Below are 24,317 nucleotides of genomic sequence, written 5' to 3'. Positions count from 1 at the left end.
TTGGGCCACTCCCCTTCCCAAAACATCCTTGAGAACCACAACAAGATGACTCTGATAGACGTCTGAGGAACTTTGTATTTACCCCTTTGGCTGGGCTCCTTGGTGTCCCTGTTAAGCAGACTGGTGAAATTAATTTAAGATTCAAGTGGGAAAACCCAAGATAAAGGCCCTTGCCCAGAATTATATGATAATTACGAAGATGAAATCACATTAGGGCCTCGAGTTCTAGCGGAAGACAGCAGGATAAACGCCTTTAAAATCCGAGGCAGGAGCCCAGCACCTCCACCCTACAGCTGGCAGACAGAAGTTCTTACTTCTAGACAAAATGATTGTTTTTAAAGGCTTTGAAATTCTTTTAACACAATTCAGCAAATTTGGAGCCAAACAATAGTCAGGAGGTTGAAGACATAACCCAGAGTTGGTAGGGGTCACAGTTCAGCAAGTTTAAATTTTTTAGAAAGCAAAATTCATCCTTTTAATTATTCCAAACCATCCAGGCTCAAAAACCTCCCTCAGGAATGAGACTCAAAAAAGAGCAATTGAGAGAAAAGTAAACAGACACAAACACAAAGCAGCTTTGCCCAGTCTGCTGGCCCCAGAGACATAAATGTGGTCTCTGGGTACCCGGCCACGAACTATGTGAGTAGCACTGCCACCCAAACTGGGCTGTTTGCCTTGGGCACGTGCCTGCCAGCCCTTCTGTCCCCAAACCTCTTCGTGCTCCCAAGTTTTTTGCTTTTCCAGTTCTCTGAGGTTTCTCATTCGTTTATCTCTAGGGAAAGCCAACCTGGCAGTGGACAGTGGGGAGAGCCCTCCTATTAACTTGCTGAGTCCTTGGGCAAATCATTTAATCTCTCTGGGACTCAGTTTCCTTAGCTATAAAATGAATAAGAGGGACCATTCATATGTAGTCTGCCTGCTTACTTCTTTGAGGTAGGGAAGTCAAAATTTCCTACCTTACTCCCCACAATAGGCTCTGGTTGAAGAAGGAAGCACTTTTTCAAGGAGGCTTCTTTTGGAAATGGCAGGTAGGTGAAAACAGGAAAAAGCTCACGTAAAATGTGTGATCTGTTCAGAGGTCTTCTCCTGTAAAATGTGTGAAAGAGAAAAAAGTAATTAAACTGGGCAAGCCAGCCTAACTCCATGACTAGCAAAGAGCTCGGCAAGGGTGGGAAAAATGTGGGCGGTGGAAGAAGAGGGAAAAATCTCAGGACAATATCTGAAGTACTAGGTCCACGAAGAAGAGTCATGCCAAATCAATTAACTGTAACATGTACACACACACAAACTCTACAGCCACGATTTGTCCATGTGGGTGGGAGTGTTTATAAAATCCAGCTAAAATAACATATAGAGGAAGAAAAGAAATACTCCATTCATTCCATCTTGGAAAAGAGGCTGAAGTAACAGCAGGCAAGGCGAGAGAGGAGAAGGGAAGAAAGGGTAAAAATCGTGAACCTTCTGAGGTGGAGCAGCACACAGTGGGAAACCCGATTAGCTTGTTAAACCCAGTATTTGATCATGCAGGTAATTGGTAAATTTAAAGAAAGGCAGAAGCACTGAGAAATTAACACAAGGCCTGAAAAAGCAATTTTAATTCTCTTTGGAATGGTTCTAGAAGGAAACTGACCTTTCTTTTCTTTCTAGAGAGCAACTTTCACCCCAAGAAATGGACCATGTTTTCTATGGGACACAGGAAGGAACAGGGAGAAAGACCTGGGTTTCAATCCTGGCTGGGTGACCTTAAGCAAGGTAATTAACCTCTCTGATTCCAACTTTTCTGATATGAAAAATGACAATGATAATTCCTACTTCCCAGAACTATTATGAGTATCATCAATGAGTAACAGACACAAAACACCTGCCTGGCACAAACAAGTGCCAAGAAATGTTTCCCTTCTATTCTTCATGCTCTCTCTGCCGTCCTCAATGCGCAGGACTCATTCAGCATAAACGCAAATGCTAAACACATACTCAGAAGTAAATTATGATCATATTAGGCAATCTTGGTGCCCCTCTGGACACACCTCTTCGGCTCATCCCCTTTATCTCTCATCATTGGTTTTTCAACAGTGCGCTCCTCAGTATCATCTGACTTGAAGGGTGTACTGTAAAGTGCCCACACAGTGCCAGGCAGAGCGGAGTCTCATTGGTGAGTACTGTTTTGACATTTGGTCTGTCCCCTTTCTACACACAGGCAGGCTGAGCGCCCCTTTCCACACTCACCAGGGATAAGGAAATGGGAACCATCTTTCTGGAAAGCAGCGCCACCACTTGATGAAAAACCCTTCGGTGAAGCCTTCTGTCACCTCAGGGTACTGGCACGAAAAACGCTGAAGCTCCTCAGACGACAAGGGCTGTCCCGTCTTGGCAAGGCGGAAAACAAAGTGAAACAAAACAACACGGAACTACTTATCAGGAACGTCACAGAACTCGATGTTTTCTAGCCATTAAATGGGCAGTCAATCAGTGGGGGAATCAGCCTTCTTGCTCACCTTGATCACCAGAGGATGGAGCCTCTCAAATTTTCTGGGGGTATCTTCCAGGAGCATTACCTTGAGGGGTAACTTCTGGGCACAGCCAGTACAGTTGGCAGGGATGGGGTCCGACTCATTCTGCTCACAGTCATTTGTCCACCAGGGGTCAAAATCTGAGAGAGGAAGGGAAATGGAGTAAGCAGATACAGTGGGTAAATTCAGTAGCCCCAGCAATGGAAGCAGAAAGATATAATAATTTTCAAAAGCTAACAATGATAAGCACTGGTGACTTCTGAAAAGATACATATGAAATAAGTTAGCCTCAGAGAAGGGAACAGAGGGCCCACGGGGCAGAGGCAGAAAGAGAGGTACTTTTCTCTGTACACTCTCTTGGAATTTATGGAAAATATATTTTTTAACATGTACATGTATCTCATAAGTCAAACCAACAATTAAGTTGAAGAGCTGGAGAAGATACGTTCAACGACATGGGGTCGGAGACGCAGTTGTTCTACTGTTTTCTATCCTGTGACCCACAGTCTGAACCGGAGGGGCAGGAAGAAAGGTGGTCCACTGTCAGTGATGAGCCCATCTGCACCCTAGACCCTGGGTTCACAAGTACAAATGGAGTCCAGGATGGCTCTGGGAAGGAAGAGTGAGAAAAGGGTACAGAGAGAAGGGGTGGAGAGGAGACAGGACTTTTCAGGGGCCCATCTTTGGAGTAAAGTGAACGGCACCTGCCGGATAGCACTGTCCCAGCTCATAGACGGAAGGGGCTACAAACCATGGCTTCTACCCACAAGGACTGTGCTCGCTGGCTCTGCCACACCTTTCCCTGGCTGGTTCTTCTCTGAGGGGTTGGCTCTGTTCTACACAGTCCTTCTCAGTTTCTCTGTGTTCCTTCCCTCTGAGACTATTCTGTTCATAATATTATTGAATTATTTCTTGTTTTCTTTCTGTTCCACTCTGGGTTTCATCTGTGTTTTCTGAGATATGTGTTTGTGATAAACTCTAATTTGAATCCAAAATATCACCAGATGGAATCTGATTAAAACCCAATGGAAACCAAATCAGGAGAGAGCCTAGAACAAAAGACAACAGACAACTAAACGTGGCCAAAATGAAGTCAGTTCTGTAAACCAATAAACACATGTGGAAATTAACTCTTAACCACAAAACATTTCCTGTAGTCAGCAGTAGGCAGCAATAGTGGAGTGTAAGAAGTCCTCATCGGGGAAGGGGTGTGTTTGCTCCCAGCACATCTCCTGAGCACCCTCCAGGCACCCTCCATCTCTTGCAGACAGAACCTGTTTCCTTGAGGTAGCTGCCACCCATCCTTCTTACCCGCCTCTGCCCACAGGCAGATTATCAACTAGAGGACTACACACAGCGTAGTACACATAGTGCTCACAAAGAACCTCCAGGGGCAGCCCTTTAGTGGCATCTGTTTCAGTGGCACACTGAGGCTGCAAAGTTATGCTTTTTTCTTTTCCTTCTGGAATATTTTCAAATGTTCCTTATTAGAGGTCAACTATGATGAATTCTTGCCAAAATACAAGAATTCTGGGTAACAGACATACCATGAGGCATAAGTAATCATAACGACATGTTACAATTACATAGCATTTCAGTTTCCAAGGTACTTGTGAGGGAGGGGAAAGAAAACTAACATGCTAAGTGCCAAGCCTAATGCTAGTCATTTTCGCAGGTTATATATCATTTATTTTTTACCATGTAATTATTGATGAGGCATTGCTATTCTAATTTTACAGATGAGAAAACTGAGAGAGGCCACAGGAATTACCAAGGCGCCAGAGTGTGGTGGGAAGAGCACGGAGGATGCGGTGGGGTGAGGGATAAAAGGACAGAGGTTGCCAAGGAAGACTGTGATGAAGGCTTCTGTGGCTTCTTTCTAGGAATGTTATTCTGGGTTGTGATTCAGGTGCCCTGGAAGAGAGAGGCTTGGAAGAGGAAGCTGGTTGTATTTTGTTTTTGTCCCTTTTTTGGGGAGGGAGGAGTTGTACTATGATGAGAGGTGAAATATAATTAGAGTCTAAACTGAGGCAGTGGGCTTGGGAAGAAAGGGTGATTCCAGAAGCAGTGATGACACAATCTATAGCTCTAAACAGCACTGCAGAGAACCTCTGTGCAGGCTGAGATGGAACCAGAGCTCCTCATCTAAGGCAGCACCAGCACAGGAGACACTGGAGGTCTGCATGTAATATTACCACATTTTTCCATAGAAAATGTGTCATGTTCTAAATGAACAAATTAATTATGATGATTTCCCCAGGAGACAAGAGTAAAGTGTCAGGAGAAAGTCTTCTAATTTACACAAAGGTGCTTCATGGGCTAGGAGCAGGCAGTTCTGAACCTAAGAGGACCAAGAGATCATTTTAACTGTAACTTATTTTAGTTTTATTCTGAGCTTTAGATAGTTTTGGGATTTCCAGGTAGAGATGTTTTGAAAAGCAAGTGAAGTGAAGAAAGCCCAGGGAAGAAAAATCAAGAAAGGAAAAGAAAACAAGAAAAGAGAATTTAATAATGTGGCAGAACACAAGATAGAGATCTCTAGACATGTAAATATCAAGTGTTCTTATACTACTGGCCATGATCATTTAAAAACTGAAATGGAAAAACAACTTAATTCATAATAGCTGGCAATAAATTTAGCATGGAAGATAAAACTATAAAATTTTACTGAAGAACATAAGACCTGAATAAATAAACATATCATACCATGATCCTGGATGAGAAGGCTAAATATGTTAACAATGTCAAGTCTATGCAGAAACACACACACACACATATATAACACACATATATTTGGATTTGGATAGAATCCCATCAGAGTTTCTTACTGGTGACAGTGGGGATAGGGTGGGGCTGTGACAACTGCATTCTAAAGTTCATCTAGAAGAGAAAATATGTGAGAAAAGCAACAGGTAGCAATCCACTCCCTGCCAAATTAACTATGGGAAATATTTAAGTGCCAGAAGGCATCCTGGTAATACAAATGAATTATGAAGTAGGGTCATTGCTTAAAATCAATGGAGGATACTCCCTTCAGGAATACAGAAAGAGTTAATATATTAAGAGCCTTATATGGTGGACACTGGGCACATGGGGGACCTGCAGACCCTCATCTCTGACCACTCCTGGGCCACTGGAGGGCTCGTGCCTTTCTTTGTGCTGGGCATGAGGAGGGCAGGACTGGAGGGAAAGGGCATTGTTTTGCTCTGTGTATTTAATACATTTTCTTAAAAACAGCTTTATTGAGATTTAATTCATATATCATAAAATTCATTCATTTAAGGTGTACAATGCAGCAGCTTTCAGTATATTCAGAGTTGTGTAGCCAACACCATTATCTGATTTTAAAACATTTTCATCACCCTAAAAAGAAACCCTGTACCTATTAGCAGTCACTTCCCATTCTAACCCCTTTCCCACCAGCCCTAAGCCACTTTCTATGGATTTCACTCTCTATGGATTTCCCCTTCTGGTATTTCATATAAGTGGAATAATGTAATACATGGTCTTTTGTGTCTGGCTTCTTTAATTTAGTTTTCAAGGTTCATCCATGTTGTAGCACCTGTCAGTTCTTCATTCCTTTCTATTGCTGAGTGCTATTCCATAATAAGGATACACTACATTTTGTTTATTCGTTCATAAGATGCTGGACACTTGGGTTGTTTCTACTTTAGGGCTATTATGAATAATGTTCCTATGAACACTTGCGTACAAGTTTTTGTGTGGGCTTAGGTTTTCAGTTCTCTTGTGTGCATTCCTAGGAGTAGAATTACTAGGTCATTTGGTAACTCTATGTTTAGCTTTTTGAGGAAATGCCAAACTGTTTTCCAAAGCAGCTGCACTATTTCACATTCCAGTCAGTAATGGATGAGGGTTCCAATTTCTCCACATCCTCACCAACACTTCTTATTGTCTTTTTTTATTACAGCCATACTTAGGTAGGTAGGTATCAGGTGGCTTCTCACTGCAGTTCTGATTTGCATTTCCTTGATGGCTAACGATGCTGAGCATCTTTTCATGTGCATATCAGCTGTCTGTATATCTTTTTTGGAAAAATGTCCATTCAAATCTTTTGCCCATTTTTAATTGGGTTATTTGTCTTTCTATTATTGAATTGTAGGAGTTGTAGATAATAAATTCTTGAAAAAGAAAAATAATGAGATTTGCTTTAACCAGATAAAAAAAATTAGTAGCATTCTATAAAGCTATTATAATTAAAATAGTACAGCCAATCCTCATTATTCACAGATTCCTATCTATGAATTTGCCAACTCCCTACAATTTATTTGTAACCTGCAAATCAATACTGCCGGTGCTTTCACAATACCAAGTGACAAATCCCAGCTGAAGTGGAACAAGGCGACTGTTCTTTTTGTTTCACCTCTCATACTGTAAATAAGTGTCCTTTTTGCTGCCTATTTAGTGCCACTTTTTGTGTGTGTGTGTGTTTTTCTTGGTGACTTTGCTGTTAAAAGTGGCCCCTAAGGGAGGCTGTGTGCTTAGGGGGTCAGAGGGTATATGGGAACTCTCTGTACTTTCCTCTCAATTTTTCTGTGAATGTAAAACTGCTCTAAAAATAGTTTATGAATTTTAAAAAATGACCCCCAAGTATAGTGCTGAAGTACTACCTAGTGTTCCTGAGTGAAAGAAGGCTGTGATGTACCTTACAGAGAAAATACATGTGTTAAATAAACTTTTTTCAGACATGAGTTATAGTGCTGACTGTGAGTTCAATGTTAATGAATCAAAATATCTTTTAAATAAGGTGTCTTTAAACAGACACATACATAAAACAGGGTCATGTATTGATCAGTTGATGAAAATGTAGCCAGAGGCTTTCAGGAACCAAACTCTGTATTTCCCCTGGGGACAATGGGTCAGTATTCACTAATTCAGTGTTTACAGGAACTTTATAGAACAAAACTACAGCAAATAATGAGAATCAACTGTATGTTCTTACAAGGAACAGATAAAAAGCTTAATAAAACACAATAAAGAACGTGGCAACAGATCTAGTATATATACATATGAGAATACTTACTTTGTGATAAAGGTCAATTTTGATTCAATACAGGATGGATCCAGTAAATGATATTGGGACAAGTGGCCATCTATTTGGAAGAAAACAAAGTATGCTCCCTATCCTTCAGTATACACTGAAAAACATTCTAGCTAAATGGATAAAACAAATTTAAAAAATATTAGAGAAAAATATGAGATGATTTTTATAAGTCTGGGAGCAAGAAAGGTTTCCTAAGCAAGACATAAACCAAGATGTCATAAAGGAAAAAAATGGACAGATTCAGCTAATGTTTGCATATTAAGAGGCAAAGAATTAATATCTCTAATATATAATAAACCCTATTTGATCAAAAATTTTAAAAGGGCAAAGAAATACGAACAAGTAATTCACAGAAAAATAAACATAAATTGCCTGAAAAAAACATGAGAAGACATCCAACCAACTCCACTAATAACCACAGAAATGCAACTTAAAGGGAGATACCATTTTTCAGTTTTCTGACTGGCAAAACAATGATAATATCCAGTGCTGATGATCAGCATATGCTTTAATGAAAGTTACACATTGGTGTAAGTTTATGAAGATAATTTGTTAGTATTTATTGAAATATAAAATGTGCATGCCCTTTGACCCTGTTACTCTACTTTCAAGAATCTATCTTATAGAAATAATCGTATATGTATATAAAAATATGTTTATATGAATGTCCCAAGTCCTTTTTTTAAATAATAGCAAAAAATCTAGAAACTGTTAAATAATGGAATACTCACAGAATGGAATAATATGAAATCCTGAAAAATGTGTATACTGGGTTGAATAGTGTCCTCCCTAAAATTCAAGTCCCTCTGGAACCCCAGAATGTGACTATATTTGGAAACAGGGTCTTTACAGATATAATTAATTAAGGTGAGGTCACACTGAAGTAGGGTGGACCCTAAATCCAATCTAAACGGTGTCCTTATAAGAGGAGAGGACACACAATGACCCACAGAGGAAAGGTGGCCATGTAGAGATGGAAACCAGAGTTAGGCTACTGCAGCTAAGAACTGTCAAGAATTGATGGCAACCACCAGAAGCTGGAGAGGCAAAGAAGGATTCTTCCCTAGAGCCTTTGAGAGGGAGTACAACCCTATTAACACCTTGATTTTGGACTTCTCGCCTGTAAAACTGTGAGAGAATGAATTTCTGTTGTTTTAATCTACCTGGTCTGTGGTGCTTTGTTATGGCAGCCTTAGAAACTAATATAATATGTCTAGCCAAAAATATGTTCATAAGCCCTGTCTTGTGTGTGTAAACCAAAAGTATTTTATATTTACAGATATTAAGTATATCAATCTGTACAGCCATGGACAAATTCAGAAGGATGTATATCAAATTATTACCAGTGGTTGCTTGGGTGGAAGAGTTAGATGGATAAAGGTGAGAAAATTTATATACTTCAGAAGTGTATTTTTAAAAATCAACATCTTACACCTCTCTACTGTCTTCGTATGTGTTTTACGTATTTTCCAGAAAAAAAAGTCTTTGGAGACCATGAAAACTCAAGTTGAGAATATTAACATTTAGTGTAGAGTTCAGTCATCTTGGAAGACAGGCCCTGTGGCCAGGCTGGTGGCCAGCAAAGGGGGAGGGGATGACAAAAAAGGATCACTGGAATGGGGTAGTTTATACCATCCATCTGAATTAGGGGAGCCCTCACTTCAGGAGGAAGAGCTACTTTTGATTTCTCTGCAGCCTTCATCATCAAGGTAGGTAAAGAATGTACCTACTTGGTGGGACGGGGCTGAGGAAAAACCAGATAGTGAAGTGTCTGGGAGCGGGGGCAGTGCACAGTTGGGGTTCTTTCTCCACTTCTCATAGAATTTCCAAAACAAAGGGAGAAATGCCTAGACTTCAACTTGGCCTCCATCTATCTGAGAAACTTTAATCTGATTTGTTCTCTATACAACTGGCTGCAGACAACATACCACAGAGTGAGCAAAATCCCATCCTAGAAAACAGCCAACAGCACACAGCAGACCATCCCATGCCATCCCAGTCCACAGCTTTTTTCAATTATCTAAAATGCTGCATCTCACTTCTTTCTAGTCCTCCACTGTTTGTATCCACCCTTTCTGCAGCACCAGACAGAAAGGCCAGTGGAAGCCGGAGAGCAACTTCCTAACTTTCTTTTGATTTCTAAGGCTTCTTTACTCCGGATAGCCTCCTTATACTAGCTATTTTACCCTAAAAAAAGAAAAAAAAGGTGTGACAGAGAAGTGAAACTCCACAGGTAAGAATTCAATAAAACCCATGAACTGTATTCCAAATTCTCACTGATTATAGAATCATTTTGCTGTTTGAGATATCAAAAACAGTCTCTTAGAAAAAACACAGCCTTGAAGTTAAGAAAGGCAGAAACTGTAACTTCCCAGCCTTCTCTGAAGTTTGGGCACTCTGCAGAGAAGCGGTGAGCCAAGGCCTGTCAGGAAGCTTCCTGGTGCCTGAGAGTTGTTTACAAAGAAAATGCACTCAGGCTGGCTCTCTGTGGACAACAATAACATACCCTGAAATTCTGAGTGGAGAGAGTCTTTTTACACAGATTAACCTGGCAAGAGGAAAAAAAAAAAAGATTTATTTCCAGGACCAAAAAAACCCTCCCACTGGTTGAAAAGGATAGGGAAGAAGAAAGGTACAAAGCCAAGACTAGCTCCACAAAAGCAGAGGGACTGTCTGCTTTGTTCGCTGCTGTGTTGAGAACAGTGCCTGGTGTACAACAGGATCTCAATACACATTCACTGAATGAATGAATGAAATCTTGACTTTTTGGAAGCTTTACCAATAGGATTAGGTCCATGGGGAGAAAATTCAAACAAGTAATCTGAATTTGGAGAAACCTCAAAATAAAGATTAAATAAATATAACCTCATGATTTCTTATATTAGATTTCTCATATTAGAAACGTACCCAAGAAAAGCCCGCAAAGTCCACGACAGAGTTTCTGTGACTTTGGTGTGTGCTCAGTATTTAATCAGGCTACTCTCCAGCAGTTTGTTTTGCTTAGCACTTCTAGCATGCTAGGCATAAGGCAGGGGTGAAGTCTTCATGGTGGAGGCGCCCATGGCCAGGTCCCCTGCATGGGTGGCAGCAGGCCTGGAGCCACTTTCATACACTATAGGGATGGAAGGAATCCATGAAATCATTTTGCCCACAGGTTTGCCTTTAGGAAGCAAAGCGTTTGAACCATTCCAAACCACAGAGTCCATCTATTTTTATGAATTCTCCTTGTATAAAAATTTATCTCTAAATGTGAAACTTCAGGTAAGATAGTCAATCTCCATGCACATCAGTTTCCTCATCTTTGAAATGGACATAAACATGTTAACTACCTTATATGACTGCTGTGAAGACCAAGAAATACACAGCTCAGTACGTGGCACAGTGCCTGTTATACTGTAAGTGCTTAACAGAGCTATTATCACTTTATTCTTTTATTTACAAATAAATAGGTCTCAGCTTTTCATCTTTGGGCACTGGCCTGGGCTCTAAGTCTGATTAGGCCCTAATCTTAGTTCTAAGTCAATGAATGATCTGCTATTCCCAAATCTCCTTGATATTTGTAGATTCACTTCAACCTTCTCTTGAAAGTTCATGGATACATAAAGTTCCAATTATGCAGTACAGATACAGAGATACACCTTCTCATTGTATATGAGAACTGTCCCGGGCCTCCTCAGTATATATGGGTAGTAAATCAAAAATTATAAATGCTCAGACCTACTGTATAGCACAGGGAACTATATTCAATTACCTGTAGTAAGCTATAATGGAAAAGAATCTGAAAATACATGTGTAAACATATGTGGGTTTATGTATAACTGAATTGCTTTGCTGTATACCTGAAACTAACATTGTAAATCAACTATGCTTCAATAAAAAATAAAATGCAAAAAAATTATAAATGCCCCAAGTAAACAAAATCATTGGGCCGAACATGCTGGAACCTGGCTTAGCTGAGGGCAGAGCAGTAAATGTGACGTGACAGAAAGAGTGCTAGACTAGAATTAAGAAACTAAGGGTCAAGTGCTAGTCTGCCACTTTTAGCTGGGTAAGCAAGCTCTTCACATCTCCTGGGTTCAATTTCCTCTTTATAAAACAGGGGTATGTTTAAAGTATGTACTAAATCAACTCTAAAGTTCCTTTTGAGCTCTAAGACTCAATGATTCCATTGGGTGAAAGCCAAGAGGATGGCTGGAGGGTCAAAGTGGCTATAAAGATATGAAGCTGGGGCTAGGGCAGTGAAATAAGAATGTGAATGTGAAGGGAAACCTATGGGTTAATAAGAGAAAGGATTAAGTCAAACAATAAGTCAAACATTACCTATAAGGGTGCAGATTGGGAGCATGAGCTGGGCTGAATGTCTAGGAAAAGATTAGTTCAGGAAAATTCTAAAGGGGGATCATTTATCATTGGACATGCAGTACCAGCCAGAAAAAACTTTGTTTCTTCAGGGACTAGGGAGCTGAGAGAGAAAGCATCTGGTGACCTGAGAGAAGGAGTGTAGAACTCTAAAATCAAACTTAGAGCTAGACTCTTCAGGTATACCATGTGGCTACAAATGCCTCACATCAGAGGTTAAGTGCTCAGACTCTGAAGACAGGTTGCCTCGGTTCAAATCATGGTTCCATGACTTACTAACCTTGGGGTCTTGGGCAAGTGAGCTAATCTCACTGTACCTCAGTGTCTTCATCTTTAAAACAGACATAAACCCAGAATCTAGTGCACAGGAACATTATAAAGATCAAGTGAGTTGATATATCGAAAGCCCTTTGAACAGGGCCTGATATCTGTTAAGACTAAACAAGTCAGTTTATTTATTTTCTGCCGCAAAGTGGGACGTATACATGAGTCACTACAGAGTCACTTCATTCTCCCTATGAAGAGGACTTAGGGGCAAGGTTTCCTACCCGAAGCTGAAATCTAGAAAAAGAACCCCACTTCTGTTGCCTTTTGTTCCCTGGGTAGAGTCAAGAGGAAGAACCACCAGTGGTCAGGAGGAAACCTACCACCACTGGTACAGCACTGCCGCTCCCGTCGCCTTCCATCATTCCCAAGGCACTGCTGCAGGGAGTGTCAGATAACCAGTCAGCTATTAAGGAGACAATATGCTGAAGGGCTTTCCTACGGGGAGCTGAGTCTGCCACACCATTCTGCCTCCACATTTACTTTAAAAGTGTTGCTAAGTAGTCCTAACTGAAAGGCAGTTGCTTTCTGGCATTATGACAACAGGAACAATAATTTATATATTTTTTACTTTTCTGGCCCTCTTACAGGCCCGGCAGTTCACACTTCTTGCACCTAATTCTCCCCAATATGTTTCTGTTCTCTCCTTATAGCATTATGCATTCTTAAGTTTCCTTCCAAATGCTCTGCAAAGCGCTGTTAGTTTTACATGTCTATAGCTTCCCAGAATTATCCCACACAGGAAAACAGGGTGCGATATTCACATTTACAAGTAAAAGCAGCACTTTAATAGAATCAACAACATTAAAGACGTAAAGCCACACCCTTCCAATGCTCTCTCTTTACAAGTGAGCTCTAAGGACTTGTTTTATTTCCACCTGCAAGGCAAAATATTCATTTGGAGTGGCCAAACAATCTGGCTTGTCGACAAGATACTAAATGTTTCTTAAATTTTTAAGCTCCAATACAGAGAATGAACAATCATTGTCCATTGACTATTATTTCTTAACTCAACAGTCTGTGGAGTTGTACTTCACAGGATGGGGAGAAAGAAAGTAGAAATGCCATCAATCTGGTCCTAAAAACTGTTGACTTCACCTCACGTGCCAAAGAGCAGAAGCTGACTCTAGGGAGGCTGTGAGGGGAAGACAGGAAAAGAAACTGATGCATGTGAAGAAGCAGCACAGGCTGCCCTCACTGACAAGTTTCTCTGTCTCTTTCCCCTACATGCTCTGGATGCTCCTGATAGGAGGTGGAAACTTCATTTGTATGAGCTTTGCTGACGACATTTCAAAAACAACATTCCCAATAAGTACAAGGAAAATATATCTGGAGTTAAAAAGTCTAAATATATGAACTAATTTTTTAAAAAAAACTTATAGGCTGGGTTTTTGTTTTACAATGTTCCCTTCCTCTGATTTTGATATAATTCTGGAAATCTTTCCATAATTTCCTCAAGGGTACAAAAACAGCTTTCAAAGCCAAATGATGATTTTTATGACTGGCTAGGTCTTGGCTTAAAGAATGGTATTATGATTATAAGGTTTAGCTTTAACTACTAAATTTTTCCTGAAAACAACATTGAAGAGAAAACATACTTCCTAAATAGTTATGCTGGAGCCTAATGGTTTCAGAACATGGTTACACAAAAAGCTCCATAATTCATTTGTGATATTAATTTATGCATTCTTTCATATGGGCAAGTAAGATAAACAACTAATAAAAATATACATAAAATAATGTCCCCAAATAGTATCTATTTGTTCTCATAAAGTAAACTTCGAGTCTTATCTTGTTATACTATTCTCAAAAGGCAACTCCTAAAACAGACTACCGGACTAGGAATTCCTGTGCTACTATTGATATGTTGTTACTAAATTTAAGTGTTTCTTGAATTCAACTTATTGGCAAAATTGTATACTTAGGAGCACTACATAAGCGAACTGTGAGACAGAGAGAAAAGACTAAACTGAAAAAGAGGGATATACCTAGACAAAAACCTAGCCCAATAGGCTAAGGACTATTAGAGGATCTGGATTCAGAAGCTCTCAAAAAATCAATAGCTATTTATTAAAATATCTACCATAGATAGGGATCATAGGAGAAAAAACAGTAGAATAAGATATACTCAGATCCCTTCTATGAGCAAAACCACTCAGTTTCTCAATCTGCAAAATGGGGTAATAAAACCCATCCCATGAGGTTTTACTGAGGATTGAATTAAATGAGACAACATAGGGAGAGTGTCTCTCATTAGATATCAATAAATGTTACTTCCTTTCACATGATACACTGCCAAGAAAGCCGTTACCTAATAAGTAGTACATGCAGCATTCTACCTGGAAAGGGTCTGTCTGCATCACCCCCATGCAGAGGCACTCCCTTATTTTCTGGCATATACTTCTTGGTAATAGGTAAGGACATCAGCCGGATGTGATGGATGAGTGAGCGCCAGGTGTGAGCTCCAGAAAGCACTGGTTCAGGTGGTAATGGGCTGAAAGGTTGAATCACAAAGTAGGCAGTGAGCAAGATTAATCCCAGGGTTATGAGGACCTACAAGGAAAGACAGGAAATGGATTAATAATTGTCCCAGCAAACAAAATATTTTAATGCACCTCCCCCCCATAAAAAACAGGCATCTTCTATTACTTCCAAAGTGCTTTAAGAACTAATCCATTTTCATAAACAAGACATTTACATTCACTTCTGAAAGCATTTAAAGTCTGAGGACTGTGGGAACTGCAAGGCTCACCAAGCTTCAATCATATGGACCAAGGCTATATCCACCATTTAAAAATATGCACAAATACACTTAATTATAAATACACAGCTTTCACCTAGGACATTTAACAAAAGAGTTAAATTTCCTAATAAAACATGGTAATGAAGAGTAAAGGCCAATTTATTCATAGAAAAACCAAGGTTCAATGGTGGAATCAGTCAACATGAATATTTAGGGTGAATGCTGCAGTTTGTGCTCTGTCTAAGCTATTTCCAAATCAGAACACCTTGTTACCTTGTACACTGCTAGAAGGAAGGGATACTGGGGTGGCCCCCTCTGTGGTTCATTCTTTTCCAGTAGCTGTCTGATAAATTTTTCAATTGCCTTCTCTGACATGCCGCACTGATGGCCTGTCTGTCTCACCAAATCAACAGTCTCTGAAAGTTTGTCATAAATGCTGAGCTCATTAGCAGCAAGATCCATGTCTTCTAATACAAAATCCCTGAGAGAGAGAGAAAAATAAATGTAAAAAGTTAGTTTCTTTAGAGTACTTTCTCCTCAAGGTTACTTCCCTTAGAACAGTGTTTCTTGACCACCTTTGGGGAAGGACCAGTTCTTCCCAATTCTCTGATACAAATTTTTAAGTGTTTCTTAATTGTAGGCTAGTAACAACGAGTTTACAGACCAGCACTGGTTCCCAAACACTTTGACGAGCACCAGTCCAGAGTGCAATAAATTCCTAAAGGGACTCAGAAACACTAGTGCCATCCAAATGACTTCTGAAACCAATCACAGGAGATCTGCTACTGGTAATTTACTAAAATAAAAAGAAATGGAGTATGGAAAGTGTTTTTGATCAATTATTTCTTTCCTTTTACATCATACGAACTTTTTAGCAATACAAGAAAAGGAACTGATAACTGAAGACAAGATTTACTGAGGAACATGGTTATGTTTTGTTCCTGGCAGAGCAAGGATTTTAGACAACACAAAACCATGGCCTGGGAGCTCTTCAGACCTAGCAGGTTTGAGTCCTCATGTTTTTCTGTAAATACAATTTTAGACAATAAAGGGCATTCTGTTTGTATTTTATATACTTTAAAAGACCTAAGATCTAGAACTCATTTCAAAATTCAATTTGTGTTCTCATATTTATTTTAAAGCCAGATTGTTTCACAGTGGCGAGAGAATAAAAGGCAAAAACCAAAGGCAAAATAGACTTCTCTCTGTAACATTTGTAAAATGAAATTAAACAGTTTTTTCTTAAAGTGCTTGTGCTACAGAACAACGTTTTTCTCCATTTACATGAGGAAAGCAGTGCTTGACATCTATTTTCTCTTCTGTTGTTGTTGCTGTTGTTTCTTGCTGCAGAGGGTTCTCTTATTTCACATATTTCATCCCCAAAGTGCTTCTAACCTCAAAAAGCACTGAGTATTTTCAACGAATGGTGCTGGACAACTGAATATCCACATGCCAAAGAATGAACTTGGATGCTTCCTGAAACCACAGTTTTCCTTCTATGTCTTCTTCTAAGAGTTTTATAGTTTTAACTCTTAAGTTTAGGTTTTTTGATCCATTTTGAGGTAATTTTTGTTTATGGTATCAGGGTTAGAGTTAGGGTTGTAGGGGGGCTTTCTAACACTGGATTAGGCAATGGTTTCTTAGATATGACACCAAAAGCATGAGTATCAAAAGCAAAATAAATTAGACTACATCAAAATTAACAAAATTTTGGTGTTACAAATAATACCATTAAGAAAGAAACAACCACCCACAGAATGGGGGTAAATATTTGCAAATTATATATCTGATAAGGAGCTGGTATTCAGAGTTCATAAAGAATTCTTACAACTCAACTGTAAAAAGACAACCCAATTAAAAAATGGGCAAAGTATTTGAATAGACATTTCTCCAAAGAAGATATAGAAATGGCCAATCAACTCATGAAAAGATATTTAATACCGTTAGCTATAAGGAAAATTTAAATCAAAACCACAATGAGATAAGCACTTCTCACTCACTGGAATGACTATAATTAAAAAGTCAGATAATAACAGTGTTGGCAAGGATGTTGAGCAATGGAATTCATACACTGCTGGTGGGAATGTAAAGTGGTGTAGTTTCTTTGGAAAACAGTTTGGAAGTTCCTCAAAAATTCAAACATAGAGTTACCATAGGACTCAGTAATTCCACGTGTTAAGTATGCACTCAAGATAATTTAAAACAGATATCCATATGAAAACTTGTACATGAACAAGTTCATTTGTTCAAAGCAGCATTATTCATAATAGCTCAAAAAGGAAGCAGTGGGGAGGGTATGGCTTAGTGGTAAAGCGCATGCTTAGCATGCACAAGGTCCTGGGTTCAATCCCCAGTACTACCATTAAAAAATAAATAAATAAACAAACCTAATTACCTTCCCCCATCCCCTCCCCAAAAGAAACAAAAGAACTGATAATTCTACAACATTAAAAAAAAAAATGGAAGCAACCCGAATATCCATGAACTGCTGAATGGATAAACAAAATGGATAATAATACCCATACAAGGGAGTATTACTGGAAAATAAAAAGGAATAAAGTGTTGACACATGCTACAATATAGATGAAACTTGAACACATTATGCTCAGTGAAAGACGACAGTCATAAAACACTCATATTACATGACTGCATTTATATCAAAAGTCAAGAATAGGCAAATCTAGAGACAGAAAACAGGTTGCCTACAGGAGGGGGTGGGGAGGAATGGGGAGTACTACTGGCATCTAGTGGATGTCATGTTAATTAAAAAAACAACAAAAAAATTCTTGTCCCTTTAAGTTATACTAGCAGAGCAGCTCCTTTGCTGCGATCAACTGAAAGTCAACCCTCAACACAAGGTTTGTATTTTTAAAAAATCAAATTGTCCCTTAAAAAAAATAATCAAACACAAAGTCATGGCTAAGCATTGAGTATGAGAGGACTGAGTGAAATCAGCTGAAGCTTGATAGTAATCCCTTTACCTCCAGAAAGAAGGTCCAACTCTGGCAGAAATGAGCTTTGCCACAGAGAGAAGTTCCGAACAGCAAGCTTGACTCTTAACAGTGGCTTATACCTGCAGGGGCACAGGCAGAATCACTAGCAGAGTTACAGAAATCAAGGAATCACGCACCACCTGAGATATACTGAATTGTCAGAAACCTTGGGAGTGTGACTCAGGTGCAGAAGTTTTCAAATCTCTTCCCTGCTGATTCCAAATCTCACACCCCCAACTAGGAGACACTGCTGTAGAACAGTACGTTGCAATTCTGCCTCCCAGGGGACATTGGGCAATGCCTGGAGACATTTTTGACTGTCAAAACTGGAGGGGTACTCAGTATTTTCCAATGACTTTTTTTCCTTCTCCATGCCAATTTCAAAGTCTCAAGAAGAGAAAAACCAAAGGGAACAGATAGGAAAACCTGAGATATCTAATTTCTCCAACATGGCCACAACTAACATCTTGCAGCAAGTCTCCTAGACCTATATTTACTTCTGATCTTAAACAAAAGAATCTCTTATATAACTGAAAGCTACCATCTTCAGTGCAAGGGGGACACATGTTAATGCACTTGGCAATAGGTTGTAGATGATGTATTTTGCTCCAAATAAAGTTATACATAAACACAGACACACACAAACAAAAACTGCAGGGGTACTACAGGCATCTAGTGGGTTAAGAGTTAACATCCTACAATGCACAGGACAGCTCCCCACAACAAACTGTCCTGCTCAAAACGTTAAGAATGCTGAGGTTAAGAAATCCTGCTTTCAGGAGAGGCCTGGGAGAGGTAAGCCAGGGAGCTGTTCACTTCTGAGGGATTACTTCAGGAATAAAAGGAAGCAACTGACAGCTATGATGAGATGTTCTCCACAATTCCTTCCGGGTCTCAGTCTAGGAAAACACAGGACAGAAGCATAGCTGATAGAGTGACTCTGACAGAATGTATCAATAAAAATGTTTAAAGCAGAAAACAGGTTAAGAGGTCAGACTAAATGTAAATCTCTCCTTTGTCCTATTTGATACAGAATTTCTTTAATAATATAAGTATGTCCTAAACACCGATATGACATCACCCCAGAGGTTCTCAGTTATCCCAAATAAACAGCTATGCCAGCTAGGCAACTCTAAAGTGCAATATCTCTCCTCCTGCTTCCTCATCTCCACCAATGAACCAATGACCAAATCCTCAATTCTACATCCTGCATAGTTCACATTCATCACCTCCTCTTTAGCTCTACATTAATGGCAGTCAAGGTGCTCAACATCTCTCCCACAGACCATCACAAAGATACATTTAATCTCTACACTTTCCATCTTCCTTCTCCTTTTTGATCCATCCTCTACCTTCTCTACAAATTACTTCTTTAAAACACAAACTGGTTCACATTGCTCATCTATTCAAAGTACCTTCCTTGACTCCCCATGCCCTGCTAGGGAATACAGCATGGTGGTTAAGAACACAGGCACTGGAGTTAGAAAAAGTTAGATGCAAATACTAGACTCTCCATCTACTTTGTGGCCATGAGACACTGTTCAACCTCTCTAAGCCTCAGAGTTTTCATTTATAAATGAGGATGATTGTGTCTTTCCAACAATGTTTTTAAAGGATTACAAGATTACGTATCTAAAACATTTGTCTCAATTCCCAAATTAAATACTTTATTGTTATAAGATGAAGTCCAAATTACTTAGCATGGTCCTTTATGGTCTGGTTACTGCCTACTTGTTTAGTCTCATTCCCCATTCTTCCCTCATGTTCTTCATTGCCCTACTATTTCACATCTTTTTGCTTTTGTACACATCATTTCCTCTGCCTACAAAACCTAGCCCCTAGTACTTTGGCCAATGAGTAAACTCTATTCCAACCTTGATTTCTGCCCTTTGAACCTTTAACACAATTCTATCATCTTGTATTACATCTATTTCCTTTTCTCCCTCTCACACTATATTGTTTCTTGAGAGCAGAAATAAGTGGAGAAAATAACATAAACTAATAACAGACATGGAAATTCACTTCAGAGACACGGAAATTTAATCAATGTCTGTTGAACAAATTTATAGAAAGGAACTAAAGTGATCATTCTGTTCCCAAACTAATTTAATGTAACTAATGGCTTATTTATTTTGCTTTTCCTTCTTACCATTTTTTAAAAATACATTAGCCTGAGACTTTAGGTGAGCAGGTTAGGAATTTCACACTTGGACATTTGTGTGTGTGTAGTTTTAGAGCAGCCGTGGAAGAACAGGGATCCAAACTAGATCTTGAAAATTATTCTGGTCCAAATCAGAAAGGTCAAACAGAGCCTGTAGTATTCAAGTTGTGGGTTGTGAACTTCAGTCAAAACTTCAGTGTAGCAAAACTGAATTTAGGTTAAGGCATGTTGTTCCTTAGAGGGAAACTGTGATAATGCAACCAAATTTATTAAGGGAAAGATGTCCATAGAAGGTTCACCATGGAACAACCAAATGAGCAAACGGAGAAAGTCAGAATAGTAAGTATCTGAGAGTAGTCCCTATTATAAGGAGATGGCCAAGTACTTTAAAAGAAATATATTGGCGAATACCACGGCTATGTCGTCTCTCACACCAAAGTGTAGCTTGCAGAGTTAATGGTCTTAAAATGCCACGCAACATGAGGCAGGTGAATTTCCTTGTTCTAGAAGGCAGTTGCAAACAGCTAATTTACTCGGATCAATAAACCAAGTCATATTCCTTTCTGAAATCCGACATGTCAGGCTTATCATATACCAAGATCACAAGAAAGAAAGAAAGAAAGAAAGAAAGAAAGAAAGAAAGAAAGAAAAAGAAAGAAAGAAAGAAAGAAAGAAAGAAAGAAAGAAAGAAATCCCTCCTTAACAATGATCAGAAAAAGATGTTTCGGAGGGGGGCGGGGAATCTACTCTCAGTATACAAAAGAAATTAGAAATATGCCAAAAGGGACAGTAAAATCTACACTCCGCTAGCACCGCTGTTTTGGACATTGCTGTGACGCCTGCGAAACAAGTTCAATCAGGGTCGAATTTGCTTTGCTCTCCTGGGCAGAGCCAATTTAAAAAAGGGAAACGTCTTAGTGAAGGCGACACCAGGGGAGTTGCTGGGGGATGCTGTCAGTCTGCAAAACGCCAGAGGCTCAGAAAAGGCTAACGCAGGGGCGTGTGTGGCAGAGGCAGCGAACGGTGGGCTGCGCGAGGATATCATTGACAGGTGCGGTGGCGAGGCTGTCACAGAGCTGCCTCCCCCCTCCCGGCCTCGGGCCCCAGTCACTCACATGCGGGGCCCGCGCCCCTCGGGCTCCTCCCGCCTCGGGGACAGCAAGCCGCGGGGCGGGGAGGATATGCCGACAACTTCCTGCTTCCGGGAGCGTAACCTGGAAGCAACTTTCAAGCCACAGGGGAGGCAGCGCTCCTTCTTCCCGTCCCGCGCTTCCGCCAGAAGCAGAAAGCGGGATGTCTGGGAGCAGGCGGGAACTATCGCGAGTTCTGGAGAGCCCGAGTTCTTGCGCCCCCTGGCGTCCTGTTAGTTCTTCTCGGTCCTCTTCAGTCCTTGCCGGGGTCTTTCCTTTACCTGCGCTAACACAGACTTCGTAGCTGAATTGATTCATTCAGGGAGTGAGTGTTGAGTCTCCTACTACGTACAGGCTGCGTACCGTAAAGGGGTGAGGGTGGGAGGGATACGTAAATGGTGGGCAGGCCCTTATCTTTGGGATCTAAAAGAGAGAAAGGCAAGCAAACAAGTCACTCAGATTTACACACGGCCCACTTAGTAAAGTTTATTGAGAGTTTACTCTGCGCCGGACATTACAAAGGACTTTACATTCGTGAAACAACGTCAACAACCCTCATTTGCGCTCATACCAAGCTGAGGTTTACGGAAAGGTTTAATTTCTCCCTGGGAGCTCTCTCTTGTTCAGGTTCTGGTCTGGTATAGGTCTTGTGTGAATGTTGAACTGAACACGACCAGGACATGGTCCCTAACATGGGTTGTTAACAATCAACTTGGTGAGAAGAAAATCTGACACAAGCAGCTAGACAACAATGGAAGGTGTCGCCGAATTAAAGACCAAGAAGAGAGAAGGGGAGAGCGTCTACTATAGACAGGAAGAGTAGAGAGGTTTTCTGAAGAAGCTGAAAGAAGGGCATGGGCGGGGTTTAGGAAGGCACTGCAAGGAAAAAGAACAGCTGGGGCAGAGATCTAAAATGGGAATGCTGATGCCACATTTAAGGAATTAATAAGAAAATAGTAGGAAATCAGGCTGGAGAAGTCAGTGAGGCATCAATAGTGAAGGACCTTCAAGTCTAGGCCAAGTGATTTCAGGACTTTAATAGGCAAAGGGAAACCATTTAACACTTCGTGGCAATAGCTTGTAGTATTTCAGGAGGAAGGCTTTGGCTGCTGCTGCTGTGTGTGTAAGATGGATTAATGGGGGAAAGCCAAAAGGCAGGGAATTCAGCAAAGGGACTTCTGAAAAAAATCCTGGTGTTAAAGGTCTGAAATAGCAGTGGGAATGGGAAGGAAGGGATACAATCTGGGGATCTTTGGAAAAAACAATCGACATGTCTTGATGATGTGTCACTTATACGGAGCAGAGAGAAAGAGGATGATCTTAAAGTTCCCAGCTAGAAAAATGTTTCTATAAACATTTACAATTTTGTTTTTAATAAAGGAAACTTACTCAGAAGACACATTAAGCTTAGATACAGAATAAATGAAGTTAAAGGACAAGCTATTGACAGATTCAATGGAACTATTAATCTAATAGTGAATTCAGAAAAGGAATCCAGGTCTTTTTGTCAACTTCTTCCTGAAGTCACTGACACCTAATGTTCTCTTGGGGACAAAAAGGACAACAAATACTGAGCCTCTTGAGGAAGGATTTTGGAATGAGCCAGCAAGACACTGTCTTATTCATATGTTAAACCCCAATTTGCCCCAAGCCTCCCAAGACATATAGTAAGGAACTACATAAGGTCCAGAGAAAGGCAACTCAGATAACAGACAGAATGGGCCAATAATGAAAACTCTTCCATCCAGCTGAAGGGTCATAATGAGGGTATGAACACAAGTGTTAAATTAATTAGACCTTACATTAGCACAGCACTCATTACTCTGAAATGTAATTTTCTTTATTCATTCAATGAAACCTAAGCATCCTATGTTAAGTCCTCTGCAAGAAGGGCACAGAGGGGAAGGAGGCCCAGTTACTCTCTCAAGGAGCTCACTGTCTAGTTTGACCTTTACAACTTTGTATACCCTTATTCCCACTTGGCAATTAAGGAAACTAGGATTGAACTGTGGTACTTTGAGCAAGTTATGTAATCTGTATAAGCCTTAGTTTCCTCAAAGTAGAAAGGGAACAGCAATATCTACTTTGCGTGGACTAAAGATTAAGCATTGTCAAAAGTTCAGAAATAAGCTATAAGGATATATTGCACAGCACAGGGAATACAGCCAATATTTTATAGTAACTATAAATGGAGAATAACAAAAGTTGTGAATCACTAGGTTGTACACATGAAACTTATATAATATTGTAAATTAACTATACCTCAATTTTTTAAAAGTTCAGAAATAGTAGAAGTAAAACATTGGTAAATTAGTAAAAGTTTATTGTGCACACACACACAATTTTTGCAAACTGGGAGCACTTAGAACATGGAATGAGGCTCAGAGGTATATTTTTACAAAGTAGCTTATATTGTGAGGAGGCAGTGGCTGTTTATTATTCACAGTGATTAGTTATAATACTAGTTTTCCTACTGATAGGGTATGGATTAAAAGTGGTTGCTTCACATTAATTTTGGGGAACAGTTTAAGTTTCATTTATGATTTTCAGAAGCATTAACAAGAAGTGGCCTAAGTTAAGTTTTGCTTGTTTTACAGAATAAGCTAAATTAAGTTTTACTCATATGAGTAAACTGGTTTGCTCAGGGAACTTTCAAGTCTGGGCTCCATTTGTGTTTGATTTTTAACAATGTCAAAGTACACAGTAGTGCTTAGCTAGATGCCTGGCACAAAGTAAGCATTCATTTAGCCATCGTTATTAAGTGGTGTGCAAAGCATTTACAATGTGTTTATTTACCCCATTTATTTCTTGTCCTACCTCCAAACCTCCTCATATTGCCTCTACTTTGCTTCTCTTTGATCCTGAGCAAACCCTCCTAATAACCTTGGGGCAGCATCTGTCCCAACCACAGTCACTCTAAGCCTTGCTCTAGCCCTGATCTATTTGATTTTCATTCTCTTGTCTCTCCCTTTTCTTATCTCTCATTTTCATCCCTGCCCTTCCCCCTCCTCTCTCCCCAGACTCTTTGCCTCTGG

General features: G+C 39.9%; 1 protein-coding gene across 2 annotated transcripts in view; it reads right to left on the bottom strand.

Moving 5' to 3' along the window:
• Positions 1–21,424, bottom strand: part of C20H6orf89 (chromosome 20 C6orf89 homolog) — a 31,106-nt gene extending 9,682 nt beyond the window's left edge. The window contains exons 1-7 of one of the 2 annotated variants that reach the window (XM_010948994.3): positions 21,268–21,423; positions 17,980–18,071; positions 15,272–15,479; positions 14,595–14,808; positions 2,496–2,650; positions 2,227–2,366; positions 957–1,086 (exon numbers count right to left, since the gene is read on the bottom strand). In XM_010948994.3, the coding sequence (XP_010947296.1) occupies positions 957–1,086; positions 2,227–2,366; positions 2,496–2,650; positions 14,595–14,808; positions 15,272–15,460 (828 nt within the window). In that variant the 5' untranslated portion in view covers positions 15,461–15,479; positions 17,980–18,071; positions 21,268–21,423. Of the gene's footprint in view, positions 1–956; positions 1,087–2,226; positions 2,367–2,495; positions 2,651–14,594; positions 14,809–15,271; positions 15,480–17,979; positions 18,072–21,267 lie in introns of both variants that reach the window. The other variant, XM_010948992.3, reaches the window with a different exon arrangement.
• Positions 21,425–24,317: the final 2,893 nt, after the last annotated feature.

Source organism: Camelus bactrianus, chromosome 20 (genome assembly GCF_048773025.1).
Source record: "Camelus bactrianus isolate YW-2024 breed Bactrian camel chromosome 20, ASM4877302v1, whole genome shotgun sequence".
In the NCBI taxonomy this organism is placed as follows: Eukaryota; Metazoa; Chordata; class Mammalia; order Artiodactyla; family Camelidae; genus Camelus; species Camelus bactrianus.
Note: the sequence above shows the minus strand (reverse complement) of the source record. Positions and strands in the feature narration are given on the sequence as shown.